The sequence below is a fragment of the Pelodiscus sinensis genome, chromosome 15 (assembly GCF_049634645.1).
Source record: "Pelodiscus sinensis isolate JC-2024 chromosome 15, ASM4963464v1, whole genome shotgun sequence".
Classification (NCBI taxonomy): domain Eukaryota; kingdom Metazoa; phylum Chordata; order Testudines; family Trionychidae; genus Pelodiscus; species Pelodiscus sinensis.
The window spans coordinates 7,267,617-7,284,018 of NC_134725.1; the positions used below are offsets into that span (position 1 = coordinate 7,267,617).

At 44.8% G+C, this 16,402-nt stretch overlaps 1 protein-coding gene across 4 annotated transcripts in view; it reads right to left on the bottom strand.

Annotated features, from left to right (window-relative positions):
* Positions 1 to 16,402, bottom strand: part of SPECC1L (sperm antigen with calponin homology and coiled-coil domains 1 like) — a 129,284-nt gene that overhangs the window by 101,251 nt on the left and 11,631 nt on the right. The window contains exon 2 of one of the 4 annotated variants that reach the window (XM_075897997.1): positions 2,885 to 2,932. The exons of 2 other annotated variants lie outside the window; for them this stretch is intronic. In XM_075897997.1, the coding sequence (XP_075754112.1) occupies positions 2,885 to 2,910 (26 nt within the window). In that variant the 5' untranslated portion in view covers positions 2,911 to 2,932. Of the gene's footprint in view, positions 1 to 2,348; positions 2,446 to 2,884; positions 2,933 to 16,402 lie in introns of those variants that run through there. One more of the 4 variants, XM_075897999.1, reaches the window with a different exon arrangement.

The following is a 16,402-nucleotide window of genomic DNA, read 5'->3' on the forward strand; positions in this document are numbered from 1 at the left end:
TCTCCCTGATCTGCAAGGGGGGGGAGCAGAGCGGAGCACGCGGCCAGCTGACAGCCCAGATGCGTCTGGGCTGTCAGCTAGCCGCGCGTTCCGCCGCTCTGCTCTACTCTGCTCCCCGTCCCCCTGGTCTGCAGACCTGGGGGACGGGGAGCAGAGCAGAGCAAAGCCGCGGAGCCCGAGGGCAGCAGGATAGCCACAGCGCGTCTGGGCTGTCCCGCTGCCCGCGTGTTCCGCCGCTTTGCTCCCCGTCCCCCTGGTCTGCAGACCAGGGGGACGGGGAGCAAAGCAGAGCAAAGCCACAGAGCCCGAGGGCAGCAGGATAGCCACGGCGCGTCTGGGCTGTCCCGCTGCCCCCGTGCTCCGCGGCTTTGCTCCGGACGCCTGTGGTACAGCAGCTGGGGCGCTGCCGGTTGGTCCCGTAGCGCCGCTCTGGGTGCCACTGGACCAACCCAGCAGCACCCCAGCTGCTCTGCCCCAGGTGTCCCCTAGTCAGCAGCTGCTGAAAATGACCAGTGGCTGACTACAGGAAGCCCCTGCCCCGGGCTTCCTGGAATCAGCCGCTGATCAGTTTCAGCAGCAGCTGACTTGGGGATGCCTGGGGTTCTTAAGTTGAATCTGTATGTAAGTCAGAACTGGCGTCCAGATTCAGCCACTGTTGAAACTGATCAGTTTCAGCAGCGGCTGAATCTGGACGCCAGTTCCGACTTACATACAGATTCAACTTAAGAACAAACCTACAGTCCCTATCTTGTACGTAACCCGGGGACTGCCTGTATGAAACAAAAACAACTCTTTCCCTTTTTACAAAAAAAACCATTTCAAAGATATGAACAGAGGTAAATTGGAGTCTGGCAAAAATCAAAGTGTACGGGTAATTTTTTCTTGAGCAAATGCCTGCACTATGATCAAGCATGGTATCTCCTCTTAAAATTTTGTTTACTGTGCTAAAGCATATAAGCTTTGCCTCTGTACCTGAAAGACAGGTTGGCAACAAAATTCAAGTTATATTTTGACCGGAGACAAGCACCTTAATCAACCAATATCTCATTGCTCTAATGAAATCTAGTATACCCTTAGCAGATACATAAGGATATAAAAGAGCATATAAAATATAAATATAATATGTAGTTGGTGTAGTATTTGGATATTTCATATTATTAACCTCTCAGAATTGTCAGGGAAAAAAAACCCCGAACAATTTAAAAAAAAAGAAAGTTGACAGATGAGCCCTAAGGGACTTTTTTGCTAACCTAGCTATTTTTTTTTTTTTTTTTTAAAGGGGTTAATCTGAAGTGTCTTTTGAAGTTAAAATTTAAACGTGCATACCTATTCCAAATACATAAGCACCCCCATCTCAAATTATATGTATCTTTCTGTAGCCAGTGTTCCTCATTTATATTCTTATGTGTTTGTATATAATTACATAGACTAGAACAACTGGTTTACTGTAGCACATACAAAGTTACCAGACTAGTCTTTTTTTTTTTTTAAATAAATACAGGCTGTCAAGTTTCACAGAAAGACGGTGTAGATTTTCTGAATCTGAATTATGACCTGAATCCAGTAAAGTAAATGGGAGCTTTGTCGCTGACTTTAAAAAACATGGGTTCAAGCCATATAAGAGTGAATTTCTTTTTCCTATATATTTTAGAAATGCGCACCTGTCTGGGAGTCTATTTGTTCAAGAACTCCTCCTAAACTGCAAGAGATAGGACCACCATATTTGGTATGCAGCTTCCTCTTATCATAACTTAAAGTAGATAAGTTATGATAAAAGGGTTTGCCTGTGCCAGGAAAATGGGATGTGTCTGGAATTCAATTTTTTCTCATAAAATGGAAAGGAAGGGGTCTGGCAGGAGGGACAGTTATACTGCAGAATGATCACAGGGAGACAGCAAAGGGCCGGAGTTGGGGCCACGACACCTATTACCCCACTTGGCCAGCAGGGGTAGAGAAAGGGACAGCTATCTGAAATACAGTAGAGTATTTGTCTGTCTTTCCCCCAATTGGGGGAGCTGCACTCCACCCCCAACAGTGCCTGCTGCAGCAGCCATCCATAGGTGCTTCTCACAGGCCTCAAGCTGTTGCAGAGAGAGGGGGTGGCTTTCGCGCCTCTCCCTGGGGCAGCCTGCATACTCAATCCCTCATTCCAGCCCCACCCCAAACAATGATTTAAAATAAGAAAAACAAAACATTTAAATTAAGGACCCACACAATGCTTGGTTAAATCTTCTAGTGACAAAATAAAGTATCTGTTCAATGTCAGAGGGTTCTTAAATGGAGGTAAAATTAGTTATAAAGAAGAATACGCTAACAAAGCTGTGAGGTTGCTAATTAAATATAACTACCTTATTTGGAGTGAGAACTTTATCCTCCTCACCCAACAAATACTTTCAGATAAGAATTACTCCCTACAGATCCGGGATCATCCCTGCTTCTGTCATCCTACAATATAAGCCACAATGGAGTCAAAACTTAGTTGGGGCCAGAGGGTATTACTATAACTGAGGAGTAATGAAATCAGTTTCAAAACAACTGTGTAAATAAAGTGCATGAAGATAAAAATGTAATTGGACAAGTACAGAATTTTTGTTCAACATCAAAATATAGAAAAATATATAAGAATGTGAAATTATTTTGGTCATTTTAGATTTCAACTGATTAAATGACAATAATTTACAAAAATTCATTTTAGACCAAAAACTCAAATACTAAGATTCAATGCAACATTAATGTTTCAAAATGGCAGTTAGAAATCCTTCCCAAAAACATATAAGAAAGTTATAACACTATAGATACCCAAAGGGGTCACTCAAGCAGTAATTCAATACTACCAAGTTTTAGAGTAAACTATGGAAAGCACCTGAAGGCATGTTTCTGTTACCTGGTAAGGATCGAGACTCGCCACATCCCCTTCTCATGATGAAGGGAACTGAAAATAAAAATATCTGCTTACCCATTTGTGTGGGGTTAGCAATATATGAAAAAAAATACTCTAAGACAGAGTGGCAAGACCAATAACTAAATCTAAAGTGACATTAATAAATACAACCCCCTCCTATAATGTTGCACAAAGAGAGCATCAATATCATATATGAACTACTAAGGCATTAGTAAACAAAAATGAGGACTGACAAAAGTAAAAAATAATCACATCAAATAAGTTAGTTAGCAAGAGAGGAAAAGAAAACAAAGAAGTCACAATAATCAGACTATAAATATTCATTCTTACTTGTACCTTTTGCCAGACTTCTTTTAACAGAACACAATGCAGAAAACTAAAACCAATACTGCACAACAGTATGTTCTCACAGTTTAGTGAAGACAGATGCAACAGTCCAATGATTTTATATCAGCCAGAAATACAACTCCCTAAACATTTTTAAAATGCACTGACCAGTAAGAAGCCACAATTCTGTGCTGCAAACTGATATGGTATGGCTGCCCAATGGCATGAGATTCTGTAAGAGTTACTATTTCTATATCAATTAACATTTTTCATTCCAGAAGCCGATATAAGTGTGAAGTACGGGAGGGGCATCTTTGCCTATGAATACTAAAAAGTATGTTACTTATAGCTTAACAAGTGATTTACTTCACTATGTCTTGGTTTTGTTGTAGTACTTTACATCTAATGCATTCTATTAAACAAGATTATTCATGCCAATATGTGCCCAGGATATTCCTTTGATTAGTGAACAAGGCATCACATTTAGGCATGCAATGAAAAAAAATATGTAACCTAAATAAGTTAGCTACATAAGAATCAAGCAGAATGGTATTTTCAGAATTCTATAAAAGCAGTGAGGAGTCCTGTTGCACCTTATAGTCTAAACCGAAGTGTTGGAGCATAAGCTTTCATGGGCAAAGACCCACTTCATCAGATGCATGTCTGAATTCTATGACTCTCAGCAGGAAAAAAACAGAGCAGCCCAAAGTCAGAGAAAAACAGATTAAAATACACTCACCAAATGCTTATGGAGCTTTGCTAGCTGCTGAGGTGAAGCCTCCACTATACTACTGACTGTTGAGGTTCCATGTTGGTGGTGAGGAGCAGAGATTACTGACTGCATAGAGGTGATAGACCACCCTGCAGCTCCCTGAACTCCTCTGACAGACTAGGCAGTGAGGTTGCACCTAATCCTGATATCAAAAGGCTGATCTGCCCCAAAGAGCCCAAACTCCTGTCTCTGCACACCAAGTATGGGCAGGTGGACTCAACCTAGAAGGATCCAAGAATGGTGGGGCTAAGTACAAAGGAATCTGGTTGTGAGTTCGAGGGTTCTGTACGGGCCAAACTCAGCAGGGAATCCAGGACTATCTGGATGAACATAAGCAATGGGAATCTGCAAGGTCCAGGCAAAGCCAGTTAGGGCTCAGAGGGAAGTTAGTTCTAGAAACGGGAGGATAAGACTTAGCAGATACGGGAGCTCAGCAAGGGAAGGGATGCATACTGGAGGAATGGGTCTTGGTGGGATAAGGCTCCATATGGGCTGATTTTGGCTCTGTGGGGTAGGGGATCCTTATCAGGGTGGTCCAGGCACATATGAGGTAAGAGGACTCCGAATAGGGGGTCAAATGTAGGAAGTTAAGCAGGGTGGGCTTGGTATAGCATTGAGGATTTAAATGCAGCAGGGCAGGAATTGGTGGTGGGAATTTGAATACGGGGGGGGGAGGGGAAAGGGTGAGGGAGGGAGGTTTGACCTGCTCCAGCACCTATGTTTCTGGTTCAGCTGAAGCCAGGCCATCCCAAGCCCTGCTCACCCTGCAATGATGCAATGAATTCATAGCACTTAGTACTGTAGCAGATGCAGTTCATACTTTTAGCCCATGGGCTGCACAAATATTTTGAACTTCACCTCTACCCAGAGCTGTAGGGAAAGAAATTGAGAGAGTTTTAAGTGTCTAAAAGTTCACTTTTTAATGTATTTGTACAGGGAACCAGGACTTCAGACATTTTTAGAAAATACAAATTAAGGATGAATTCCTACTTATATTTAGGGCACAAGCACAAGCTAAAGAGCTTTCCTCTTACATTTCTCTAGAAATTGTGGAATAAGCACCGGGCAAAACTAGAAGCAATGCACTCTAACTTCCTTACTCCTTGTTTGGAGAAAATTTAATCTCCACGTTGCTGTGAGCAATGCTTAACCGTTGCTAATACTTAGCATTCCAGACAAGTGACAGAAACATTCACAAAAGGACTGCCTAACTTACGGTGAACTGTGTTTTTATTAAAACAAAATTTGTCTTTAAGCTAGTATTATAATTTAGCTGACATCTATTTCAAGTTATTGTGGAGAAAGGAAGTGCTTCCAGTTAAACTCTGTTTAAAAAAAAAAACAGCTTTTTTAAAATTGAATTTCAATATATAGAATGCTCATGCAAGGATTCCAAATGTACATTTTAAAATACATTTAAGACAACTGCATCCCTATAACAGCCTTTGTAAGTAGAGTGCACACATGAAGGAACTATTACTTTTTTTTTATTTCTGAACTGGATTTTTCCAAGAAAATTTGATGAGAAACACTGACAAATCCATTTCTAGCAGGAATTAAAACTAGAGATGAGGAATAAGTCCCCAGTGGGTTAATGGAACCAAGAAATCATTTTTATACCAAAGTGCTACATTGGTGACTTGTAAATCCTATACAACAGGGCTGTGTCTACACTGGCATGAATTTCCGGAACTGCTTAAAACGGAATACTATTCCGTTTTCAGTTTTTCAGGAAAAGGAGCATCTACATTGGCAGGCTGCTTTTCCAGAAAAAGGGCTTTTCTGGAAAAGCGTCTGTGGCCATTGTAGACACGCTTTTCCAGAAAAGAGCCCTGATTGCCATTTTTGCGATCGGGGCCTTTTTCCGGAAAAGACTACTGGGCTGTCTACACTGGCCCTTTTCCAGAACAGTGTTCCAGAATAAGGACTTATGCCCGAGCGGGAGCAGAATAGTTTTTCCAGAATAGCGGCTGATTTTGTACCGTAGAGCGTCGTTGCTTTTCCAGAAATTCAAGGGCCAGTGTAGACAGCTCGCAGCTTATTCCAGAAAAGCGGCTGATTTTCCAGAATAAGTGGCCCAGTGTAGACGCAGCCCTGTAGTGTGTACTCTATTCTATGGCAGCAATACTAATACACAGATTTGTATGTGTATTTCACTGCATCTAGAAGCCCATATATTGCAAATTGAAACAAAACTTCACCTCAAACCCACAACAAGAAACACTGGAAAATTGAAGAGAAAAGTAATGTAAAGTACATGCTTATTCTTTAAGGTTTCTGTCATACCAATAGCAAACAAGGCTCTGTTTAAGGTTGTTTTCAGTATTTGGGATGTTAAAAAGTACTTTAAAATTTCAGCAGTTAAAGGTTCACATGCAGAAGGGAAGCGGTGGCTGCTTGAGAGCCCATGCACATGCAACGTACAGCCTTCTGCCAGGTCCCTCACAATGATGCCTTCAGTGTCGTCCCCCCCTCCCCACAGCCTTCTGAACATAAGAACAGCCGTACTGGATCAGACCAAAGGTCCACCTAGCCCAGTATCCTGTCTGCTGACAGTGGCCAATGCCAGGTGCCCCAGAGAGGGTGGACCGAAGACAATGATCAAGCAATTTGTCTCCTGCCATTCCTCTCCAGCCTCTGACAAACAGAGGCCAGGGACACCATTTTATCCCCTGGCTAATAGACTTTTATGGACCTAACCTCCATGAAATTATTTAGCTTCTCTTTAAACTCTGTTATAGTCCTAGTCTTCACAGCCTCCTCTGGCAAGGAGTTCCACAGGTTGACTACATGCTGTGTGAAGAAGAACCTTCTTTTATTAGTTTTAAACCTGCTCCCCATTAATTTCATTTGGTGTCCTCTAGTTCTTCTATTATGGGAACTAATAAATAACTTTTCTTTATCTGCCCTCTCCACACCACTCATGATTTTATATACCTCTATCATATCCCCCCTCAGTCTCCTCTTTTCTAAACTGAAAAGTCCCAGTCGCTTTAACCTCTCCTCATATGGGACCCATTCCAAACCCCAAATCTTTTTAGTTGCCTTTTTCTGAACCCTTTCCAAGGCCAAAATATCTTTTTGAGGTGAGGAGACCACATCTGTACACAGTATTCAAGATGTGGGCGTATCGTAGTTTTATGCAGGGGCAGTAAGATAATTCTGGGTCTTATTTTCTATCCCTTTCTTAATAATTCCTAGCATCCTATTTGCCTTTTTGACCGCCGCTGCACACTGTGGGGAAGTTTTCAGAGAACTATCCACGATAACTCCAAGATCTTTCCTGATGTGTCATAGCCAAATTAGCCCCCATCATACTGTACGTATAGTTGGGGTTATTTTTCCCGATGTGCATTACTTTACACTTATCCACATTAAATTTCATTTGCCATTTTGTTGTCCAATCTCGGGGGGAGGCAAGGCTCCCAGGGCTGCCCCAGGCCTCCAGCAGCCCCCCCAATGGTCTGCAGGCTGAGGGTCAGGAAGGGGGGAGGGAAGGGACAGATTCAACAGAATGTTCCCCCTCAGCAGCTCCGCCCTGCAGCCTATATAGGTGAGCAAGGTTCTGGGGGCTGCCCCACCTCCAGCTAGGGTTGCTAGATGGTTTCAACAAAAACACCAGACACACTTGACATTATATCACAATCAACATTACATCTTATTTAGAAAATACTGGACATTTATATGTTCAATTTTTTCCCCCTAAACAAAGCTCAAATACTGGATTGTCCGGCTCAAAACTGGACATCTCCAGCAGCTGTCCATGGCCTGCAGGCTCTTTGGGGAGCAGGGAGAAAAGCCAGGCTCTGGGGTAGGGACAGGCAATAATTTTTAATGGGGGCCACACCAAGATCTTGGTAAATGGTAAAGGGCCATACTTCTGTGGAGAGGGCACAGGGCCTGGAACAGCTGGTGGGGTATAGAAGTGAGCTTGGAATAGAGGACTGAGGTGCAGCAGGGAGTTTGGGTGAAAGAGGGGGTTATGATCTGGGGTAGGAGTTGGGATGCAGAGTCCAGGAAAGGAGAGGATTCTGGCCTGGGGTAGGGGCATAGGAGGGAATGAAGGGTCTGGGAGGGAATTGTGAGCTGGAGGAGGTGGAGAGAGTGGATACAGAGGGTTTCAGTGGTGGCCTGAGGCAAGTAGTTGGGGGGGGGGGAAGGAGAAAGGGGGTGGAGTGCTAGAGACAGGATCTGGCTGGGAGGCACTTATTTAGGCAGCTCCCAGCCAGCAGTTCTGCAGGAAACCTGCCTGTGTGCTCAGCAGGCTGCTCCCCATGGCTCTGCTCCAGCCCAAGGAGGGAAGCAGGGGGAATGAGGAGGCTTCATTTGCTGCCCCTGCCTTCACCAAAGTTTCTCAGCTCCTATTGGCTGGAAACTGGCCAATAGCAGCTCAGGGATTTTGCAAGGGCATGAAACTCTCTCCTCCTTGTCCAGACTGCATAGCAATTAGCAGCCTGATGTTTAATTGAAACATAACATCCCTACTTTAATCAGCTAATCAAGTAGTTGATGAAATTTCCCGCTGAGCCTCTGCCTTCAAAATGTAATAAGAGCCACCTACAGCGCTTCAAAGGCAGAGGTGCAGCGTGGAACCCGGCACAACCAATCCCCGCTTGGGCCAGGTTCCAACTGCTGTGTCACTGCCTCCCCATCCACCGCCCCCCATGCACCGTGGAGATGGTGAGGGGGGGCAAGAGGGGGAGGAACCATCTTTTAATATACATACACACACTCTGGGGCTGTGCCTCCTGCTCACTGTGCTTGCCAACACCCCTCACAGGGGATAGGCAACCCTGCCCCTTCTCCATGCCTCTCTACTTCCTCCTCCCGCAGCCCCTTCTTCCTGCCGCCCCCTGCCTGTCAGCCCAGGCCTTTACCTTTGGCCTCACCAGCAGGGGAGGCCTCAAGATCCAGCTGCTGGCACCGTACCCTCCCCTGGGCTGTCAACTGCCATGTGGGGTCTGCTGGCTACTATGCCACATTTCTTGGCATTTAAAGCCCTGTGGGGTGGGTGTGAAGGAAGGGGAGTAGGGGCTTGGTTTAAAATAGCAATCCCAAATGGCAAAGGGTGGCAGTGAGATTGGGCTTGAGCTGGGAGAGGGGGAAGAGGAGAGAGGAGGCCAGCGGGATGCAGAGTGACATGATACTGTTGTCCCACAGGAAGAGTTTTTTTTTGTTTAAATAGATATAGATCAAGCTCTTACCTTCTCCAGACTGTGTGGAAGGCAATCCAACACAAGACATACACAGAAATTTTTGTATACCATGCAGTGCTCTGTATTTCTCCAAGTTGTAGAAGGCAGGTAACTGCTAAAATATTTCTATTTAATATTCAGCCCCTGATAAAGAATATTGCTGCCCCCTTTTCAACCTGAGTAGCTAGTCCAGGCATTGGGAACCTTTGAGGTTAGGGGCTGCTAACCCATTGGAAAAAAAAAAAAAAATCAAGTCAGAGGCTGCACAGAAGTGAGAAACAAAATCAATAAAATAAAAAAAATCCAGTCTCACTGACATGGCCCCTGAATGAGAAGAAACACATTCCCCACATCCCCTCACATACCAGAGCCTAGGAGGGTCCAAGCTAGTATATTGTGTGCTCCAGCCCCATGAGAGAATGGCAGAGAGGCTGAAGCACCAGCACAGTCTCTCCAATGCTGGGGTCCCCCCCCCTCCCGAGTCGCAGGATCTAGGCAAGTCAGGGGCCGCATCTGGCCCCTGGGCCTTATGATCCTCACCCTTGAGCTAGGGATGTTTAATATTGGTTAATTGAATAACCTCATGAATTCTTACTGGTTAGTCGATTATTCTACAGTCCCCGGGGGTAGGGCTGGCACCCAGTGTGCTCCAGCCTAAGGATGTTAAGTATCAGTTAATTTACTACTTGACTAGTTGATCGGCACTTCCACATTCCTCCTCTGAAGTGTACAAGAACCTCCTGCTGATTCCCGGCTCAAGCAGGGGGGGGAGGGGGGGGACCAGCGTTGAAATGTACAAGAGTCCACAGCAGGGGCTCTTGTGCATTTCAAAGTGGAAGAGCCCTCATGGAGCCTGGGGTCAGCAGGGGACTCCCACTGACCTTGGGTTCCATGTTGCACTGCCTATTTGAAATGCCACGTGGAGCCTGGGGTCAGCTGGCGCCAGGTGACCCCAGGTTCCACGTGGCAGCTGATGCTTTGAAATACTGCCTCATCAAATCCTGGCTTCAGCTGTGCAGCGCTGTCACTTAGAGGCAGTGAAGAGGAGAGGGTACTTCAATCAGAGGCAGGGGAGGAGGGGGAGAGAATAGACTACAGTAGTTGATGGATTTTCCAATAAGCTTCTGCTCATCAGATAGTTGATGAGTCCTTAACACCCTTACTCCAGCCCCATTCCTGAGGAACCCCCTGCCATTGTATCAGAAGCAGCAGTGTAGGGTGCCAGGAAGGAACTGGTCCACGAGGGGGCGAGTTTAAGTCAGCTCCCCCATATGGATGGCTGCCTGTCACCCTGTGCTGCTGCCTCTAATAAACAGGCAATAGCGTGGGGTGGCAGCAGCCTCTGTCCAGATAGGACCTGAGCCAGACTGCCTGTCCACCTGGTTCCTAATACACTTTAAATGCAGAGCTGCAGTGGGGATAGCTCCCAGACCCAGCACAAGCCAGGACTGAGCAGGGCTGTTGGCCACCCTGCTAAAAAACTGGTAGTGGGGAAGGAAAGAAATGTGTAGTCATAGCATTAACCTATAAGCTTTTGCTTATCTGTTAATCGTTTAACTATACTATGACATCCCTACCCTGAGATAGCTCAGAGTCAGGACTTCTGCGGATGTTCCAGTTAGATGTAGAAATTGATGGCACCCACTTATTTCTTGGAAACAGTCTTACGCTTCTTACATACTTCTGCTTACCTTTTCCTGGTTTCTTTTTCTGTACCTCCATTCTTGTCTGAGATACCAGTATCTATGTGTTCCCTCCCACTCCTACACTCACCAACCCAAAAAAACCCCACTCAGCTGGGCAGGTTCACACATACATATTGCCCTAAATTGGGTTTGTTTACAGATAACTGAAGGGTGATTAAACCTTACTGAAGTTGGTAAGTATGAAAAGAAGAAGAAGAAGAAAAAAAAAAGGTTTTATCTTGCTTAGGGGTGGACGACAATTTTTTGCCAGGGGCCACTTCAAAAATTTCTGAAGTACAGTAAAACTCCGATGGTCCAGCACTCCTGATGGTCCGGCACCCCTGATGGTCCGGCACCATCAGGAACCAGAAGTGCTCCGGGCAGCCGGACCATTGGAGCTGCTCTGCCCCCGCCTTCCCCAATTCAGCCGCTGCTAAAATTGACCAGCAGCTGAATCGGGGAAACTGGGGGCAGAGCTGCTGGACTGCTGCTGGATAGGTCCCGTAGCGCTGCCCCTCGGTGCTGCGGGACCAACCCGGCAGCATCCCAGCTGTCCCCGATTCAGCCACCGCTGAAACTGACCAGCGGCTGACTACGGGAAGCCGGGAGCAGAGCAGCTCTGCCTCAGGCTTCCCAGAGTCAGCCACTGGTCAGTTTCAGCGGCAGTTGACTTGGGGACGCCTGGGGCAGAGCAGCTGGGGTGGTGCCGGGCTGGTCCGGTAGCGCCACCCCTTGGTGCTGTGGGACCAACCCAGCAGCACTCCAGCTGCTCTGCCCCAGGCATCCCCAAGAGCAAATATGGTGCTGCTGGGTTGATCTCGCATCCCGCCCATACCACCCTAGACCCCTCATAGCCCCCCCTTCCAATAGTCCAGCATATCTGATAATCTGGCACCCCCTAGATCCTAAAGGTGCCAGATTATCGGAAGTTTACTGTAGCCCCAAGCAGCCCTGGAAGGGGTAGGGCCAGGATACTTTCCTGCTTCCCCACCCAGAGAATGATTGGTCGGGGGAGGGAAAGTGAGAGCACCTTTGCCTCCCCCAGAGGTTCCTCCTAGGCACCCGTACCCGTGGCAAAGGGAGGAGACTTCACATGCTCTGTCTCTACCTGCAGGTCAATTAAGGCTTGGGGGTGGGAGAGTGTACGAACCCTCCTCCCACTCTGCCAGGAGCACATGGTGCTTCTAAGCACCATGCACTCCTTACAGGGTGTAGGAAATTTCATGTGCTCCTGGCAGGGTGTAGGAAACTTCACATACTCCTCCCACCCCCAGGCTCTAATTGGCCTGGGGGCAGGAGAGCGGCAGGGCCCCCACAAGCCAGATCAACCCACTTGGCAGGCTGGATCTGTCCTGCAGAGGCCCCTTTTCCTACCCCGATCTAGCTAATAACAATACCTTCTTTATAAATGGGGTAAGGGGTTCCCAAAAACATACAGCAAGTAAGCATCAAACTGAGGAATAGTACACATATCTTTTGACTTCTAGGCTGAGACCTAATGCACAACGCTATAGGACAAGTCATTCAACCTTTCAGAGACTATCCTTTTTATAACATGGGCCTAATATTTTACACATTGCATCTTTCAAATTCAAAGTACTAAACAAAGGAGGGTAAACCTGAAAAAAAATTTCTAGATAGTGTAAGTGTCTCAGATGCTACCATACGAGACTGAGGCATTCCATCATTACAGATGAACTACTATTACAGCTGAATATGCGGTTCTGTTCCTATTTCTACTCTGAGTTTCCTTTAAGAAACTGGGCAAATTTAAATGAGACCTGAAGCATGAAGGGATAGTAAAGTGGACTAAGGATATATTCCTCTGTTCTTCAGCAGCAGCACAAAGGGCCAAGAGGAGACTCAGCCTTAGAGGAAAGAAAAGATCACCTTACAGTTAAGAGAATTATCCTTGCTAATTCTGAATTATATAAGCAGGACAGAATGAAACAGCGGTGAAAGGTATAAGAGAATTAAGCCAATTGTAATATCTTAATGTTTGTCAAAAAGAGCAAAACAGAATTTAGAGTTGCCCTCCATCCAATAGTTATCTTTCTTAAGTGCTACATCATCATTAAGATACTACAAAGGAAATGTGATGGCATAGCTTCTAAAAGCTAAATCCATAATAAAGTATACACACTCATCAAGACTGATATTTAAGTCTTTACCTACTCATTATGAAAAGACACTCATGTTGAGCCAAGATATAAAAACGTTCAATAGTGGTTAATCAGGTAACCATGTAACCACTGAAAATTCTCAGTGGTTACTCACTGAAGGCTCTGAAGTACAGGCAGTCCCCGGGTTACGTACAAGATAGGGACTGTAGGTTTGTTCTTAAGTTGAATTTGTATGTAAGTCGGAAATGGTACATATTGTAGGGGAAACTCTAGCCAAACATTTCTCCAGAGCTCAGTTTTATTCTCCCACACCTCACTTCCCTCAGTCCTTTATTCTCAAGCTGAGGTGTCTGCTGAGAAAAGCCACTCCGCATCTCCCTGGTCTGCTGGGGGGAAGCAGCTAGTGCGGGGTTGCCTCACCCCGTTTGTAAGTAGGGATCCGATGTAAGTCGGATCCATGTAACCCGGGGACTGCCTCTATAAAGTCTATACGACAGAGCTCCCAGTGCACAGTGGCAGCTGGCTCCCTGGGAACTCATGCACACCAGCAGCTGCTTCCTGACACATACTGGCTCCCGGCTGCCATCCCAGCATTGCAGACGCTGATATAGGGATGTTAAATTGCAAATAATTGACTAATCGAATAATGGATGCATTTTGCATCGCCTATTTGACTAGTCAATAGGGTGTCTCCACCTTTGGCTGTTTCTACACTTTAAAGGTAAAAGTGCCACATGGAGCCCAGGACCAGTTGGGGACTCCACATGGTGCTGCTGCTTTGAAACATCATGGAACCAGACTCTGGGAGGCATTGTTGCTTTGAAATGCTGGGAGGAGCCTGATGCCAGGCTTCCCCAGAGGGTCTGGCCCCAGGCTCCATGCAGCACTGTTGCTTTGAAGTACTCCCCTCCTCTCCCTTGCTGACTCTTTTTGATAGAGGGACCAAGGGGCAGGGAGGGAAGCAACTAGTCCACCATCTTGTCGACTATCCTTCACATCCTTACTCTTATAGAGCCAAGAGCCAAGCGCATGGGGTAGCAGCCAGCTCTCCAAGAGCAGAGTGGGGACACTGTGTGTAATCATTAATGGAACTGATAAGTCTGGGCTTATTGGTTAACAGTTTAAATGGTTATACTATTACATCCCCTAATATAAAAATGCTTTGCAAGAGTCTATTTGCTTTTTCTTTGCGATGAGGGGGCGGGGAGGGGGAAATAGATGTGAGCCGATTACTTTTTGTTCACATGACAATTAAAAGCAAGCAAACAAACTTGTCCTGATCAATTTGTGGCAACACAGCATGACCATGACATCTAAAAAAGTAGGCCTTACAACATGGGCTTTTCCAAAGAAAATTTGATTCCACTGACAATTCCCTCGTAGCATGAGGATATTTACCCTATGACTTTGTTTCCTACCTGTGGGACATCACTAACAGAGGGTTATTTGTTTAGGAAAAGCAAAGCCAAATGTAAATGAGAAAGGGAGTGCTGCTAACAGAGTCAGGAGATAAAGAGAATCCTCTTACTTTAACTAAGCATCCATAGGGTAATATTTGTTATCAAACTTCAGGGACTGTTTGCTGAATAAAGATTACCAATGGAACCTAGTAATTCAAGAAAAAGTACAACCCTAACATGTAACTCAAAAAAGGACAAACTTTACTGATCATTTTTGTATATTTCAGTTTGGACTTAAGATTCAAAGTTTTAGCGTTGTCCTTCGTACAAGAATATGTTGAACACTTTACTCCCTCCCACCCCAAAATAGAGGAAATTCCATATCACAGCTTTTAAAGAATGACCCATGTGTCAAAAGCAATATCTGCTTTTAATTAAGAATGAAACTTGCTTTACATTTAAACAAAGAGTTCTAAGAATTTCAAACTTAGCCAAAAGAGTTTAAGACTGTTTTCAGACAGCCAAAGGTTTATTTTACACTGACAAAAGTAGCTCCTCTATATAGGAGTGCAAAAAGGGAAAGAAAAATAACTTCATTCTTTCATTGTTTAATTAAGAAACCATCAACCTCTGTCATATTGATTACATAAGGTCTTAATTCATTTGTAATGAACAGTGATTCACACAATGATCAAAGTAACTTTTTAGATTAGACATCAGTAATGTTGTGTGTTCCCTTTTTTAAACACAAAATTACTAACAACCACTTCAATTGTCTAAGATAGTTATTCAGATGTCTAGGGTTTTTTACCATGAACAAAAATGTAAAGAGCAAAATTTAGCATTTCAACTCTAGAGAATGAGTGGTAAAAAAGTGCATGCTGATTTATATTTATCAATTTGTGCCAGAAGGTTTGGTGTGACTGAAATTTTACAAATAGATACAAGAAGTGTTGCAAAATTAACATACATTCATTATGAAAACATTACACTTAAGATTTTAGCTATACTGGCAATTTTTGTTGATGAAAAGTGTCTTTTGTTGACCATACTGCACAAGCATTCACATTGCAACAACTTCTTGTCAAGAACACCACCAGTTTGTCGACAAAAATCTAGCTTCATGAAGGACTTTATCCTTTTCTCCCTCCCTGTGTTGTCAAACATGCAGTGTAGACACATTGGGGTGTTTTGTCTCTGATTCTGGCTTCCAGGAAGAGGCCAACAATTCCCAACCTGCAACTCTAGTCAGCAATTTTAATTCCACTACCATGTAAACCAGCTACCCACTCTGCCGCCTTGCAAGATCCACAACATTTAAATCCCATTTCTTGCTACCTAAGCACCTGGACCCTCACTGCAGGCTGGCTTATCAGGCATAGGCACTGGCAATACATGGCCATCACACCGAATGTTCTGGACTGCTACAGAACTGTTGTATCTGATCAGCGCATAGGTAGACAAGTCTGTCCAGTCCCAGCTCCGAGTGACCGATAGAACTGGGACACATTTCTCGAGTCCCAGTGTAAAGAGGAGTATGAGCAGGACATAGGACAGTGCAGCACAAAGAATAAAGAACTTAGACAAACCTATCAGAAGGCAGGAAATTGAATGGATAGGTTGGAAAAGGGATTTGTAAATGAAATGTTAACATTGAGTGCCACATTGTAACAGACTCCTTTTTGTGCATGGTGCTGAACTTGAAAGTCCTGCCATGTAATGTAATGCATTGTAGAGGCTGCAACAGATAAGGAAGCAACCTAGAAAAAAAGTGGGAAGATTTGGTTTGAAAAGCACTACATCAATTAGTGAGTGAATTTATATGTCAGGAAAACGTCTCGGAAAGGGAGCTGTAGAATGACAAAAACATCCAAGCCTTCAGCAGGCAGGCCACAGAATACATGATCAGGGTGTTGGAGGAACAGAGAGAGATCCTAGTGTTTAGTGAAGCAGCACAGTGAAGCCAACACAGGTTCTTCCCTTTATGGCAGATTCAAA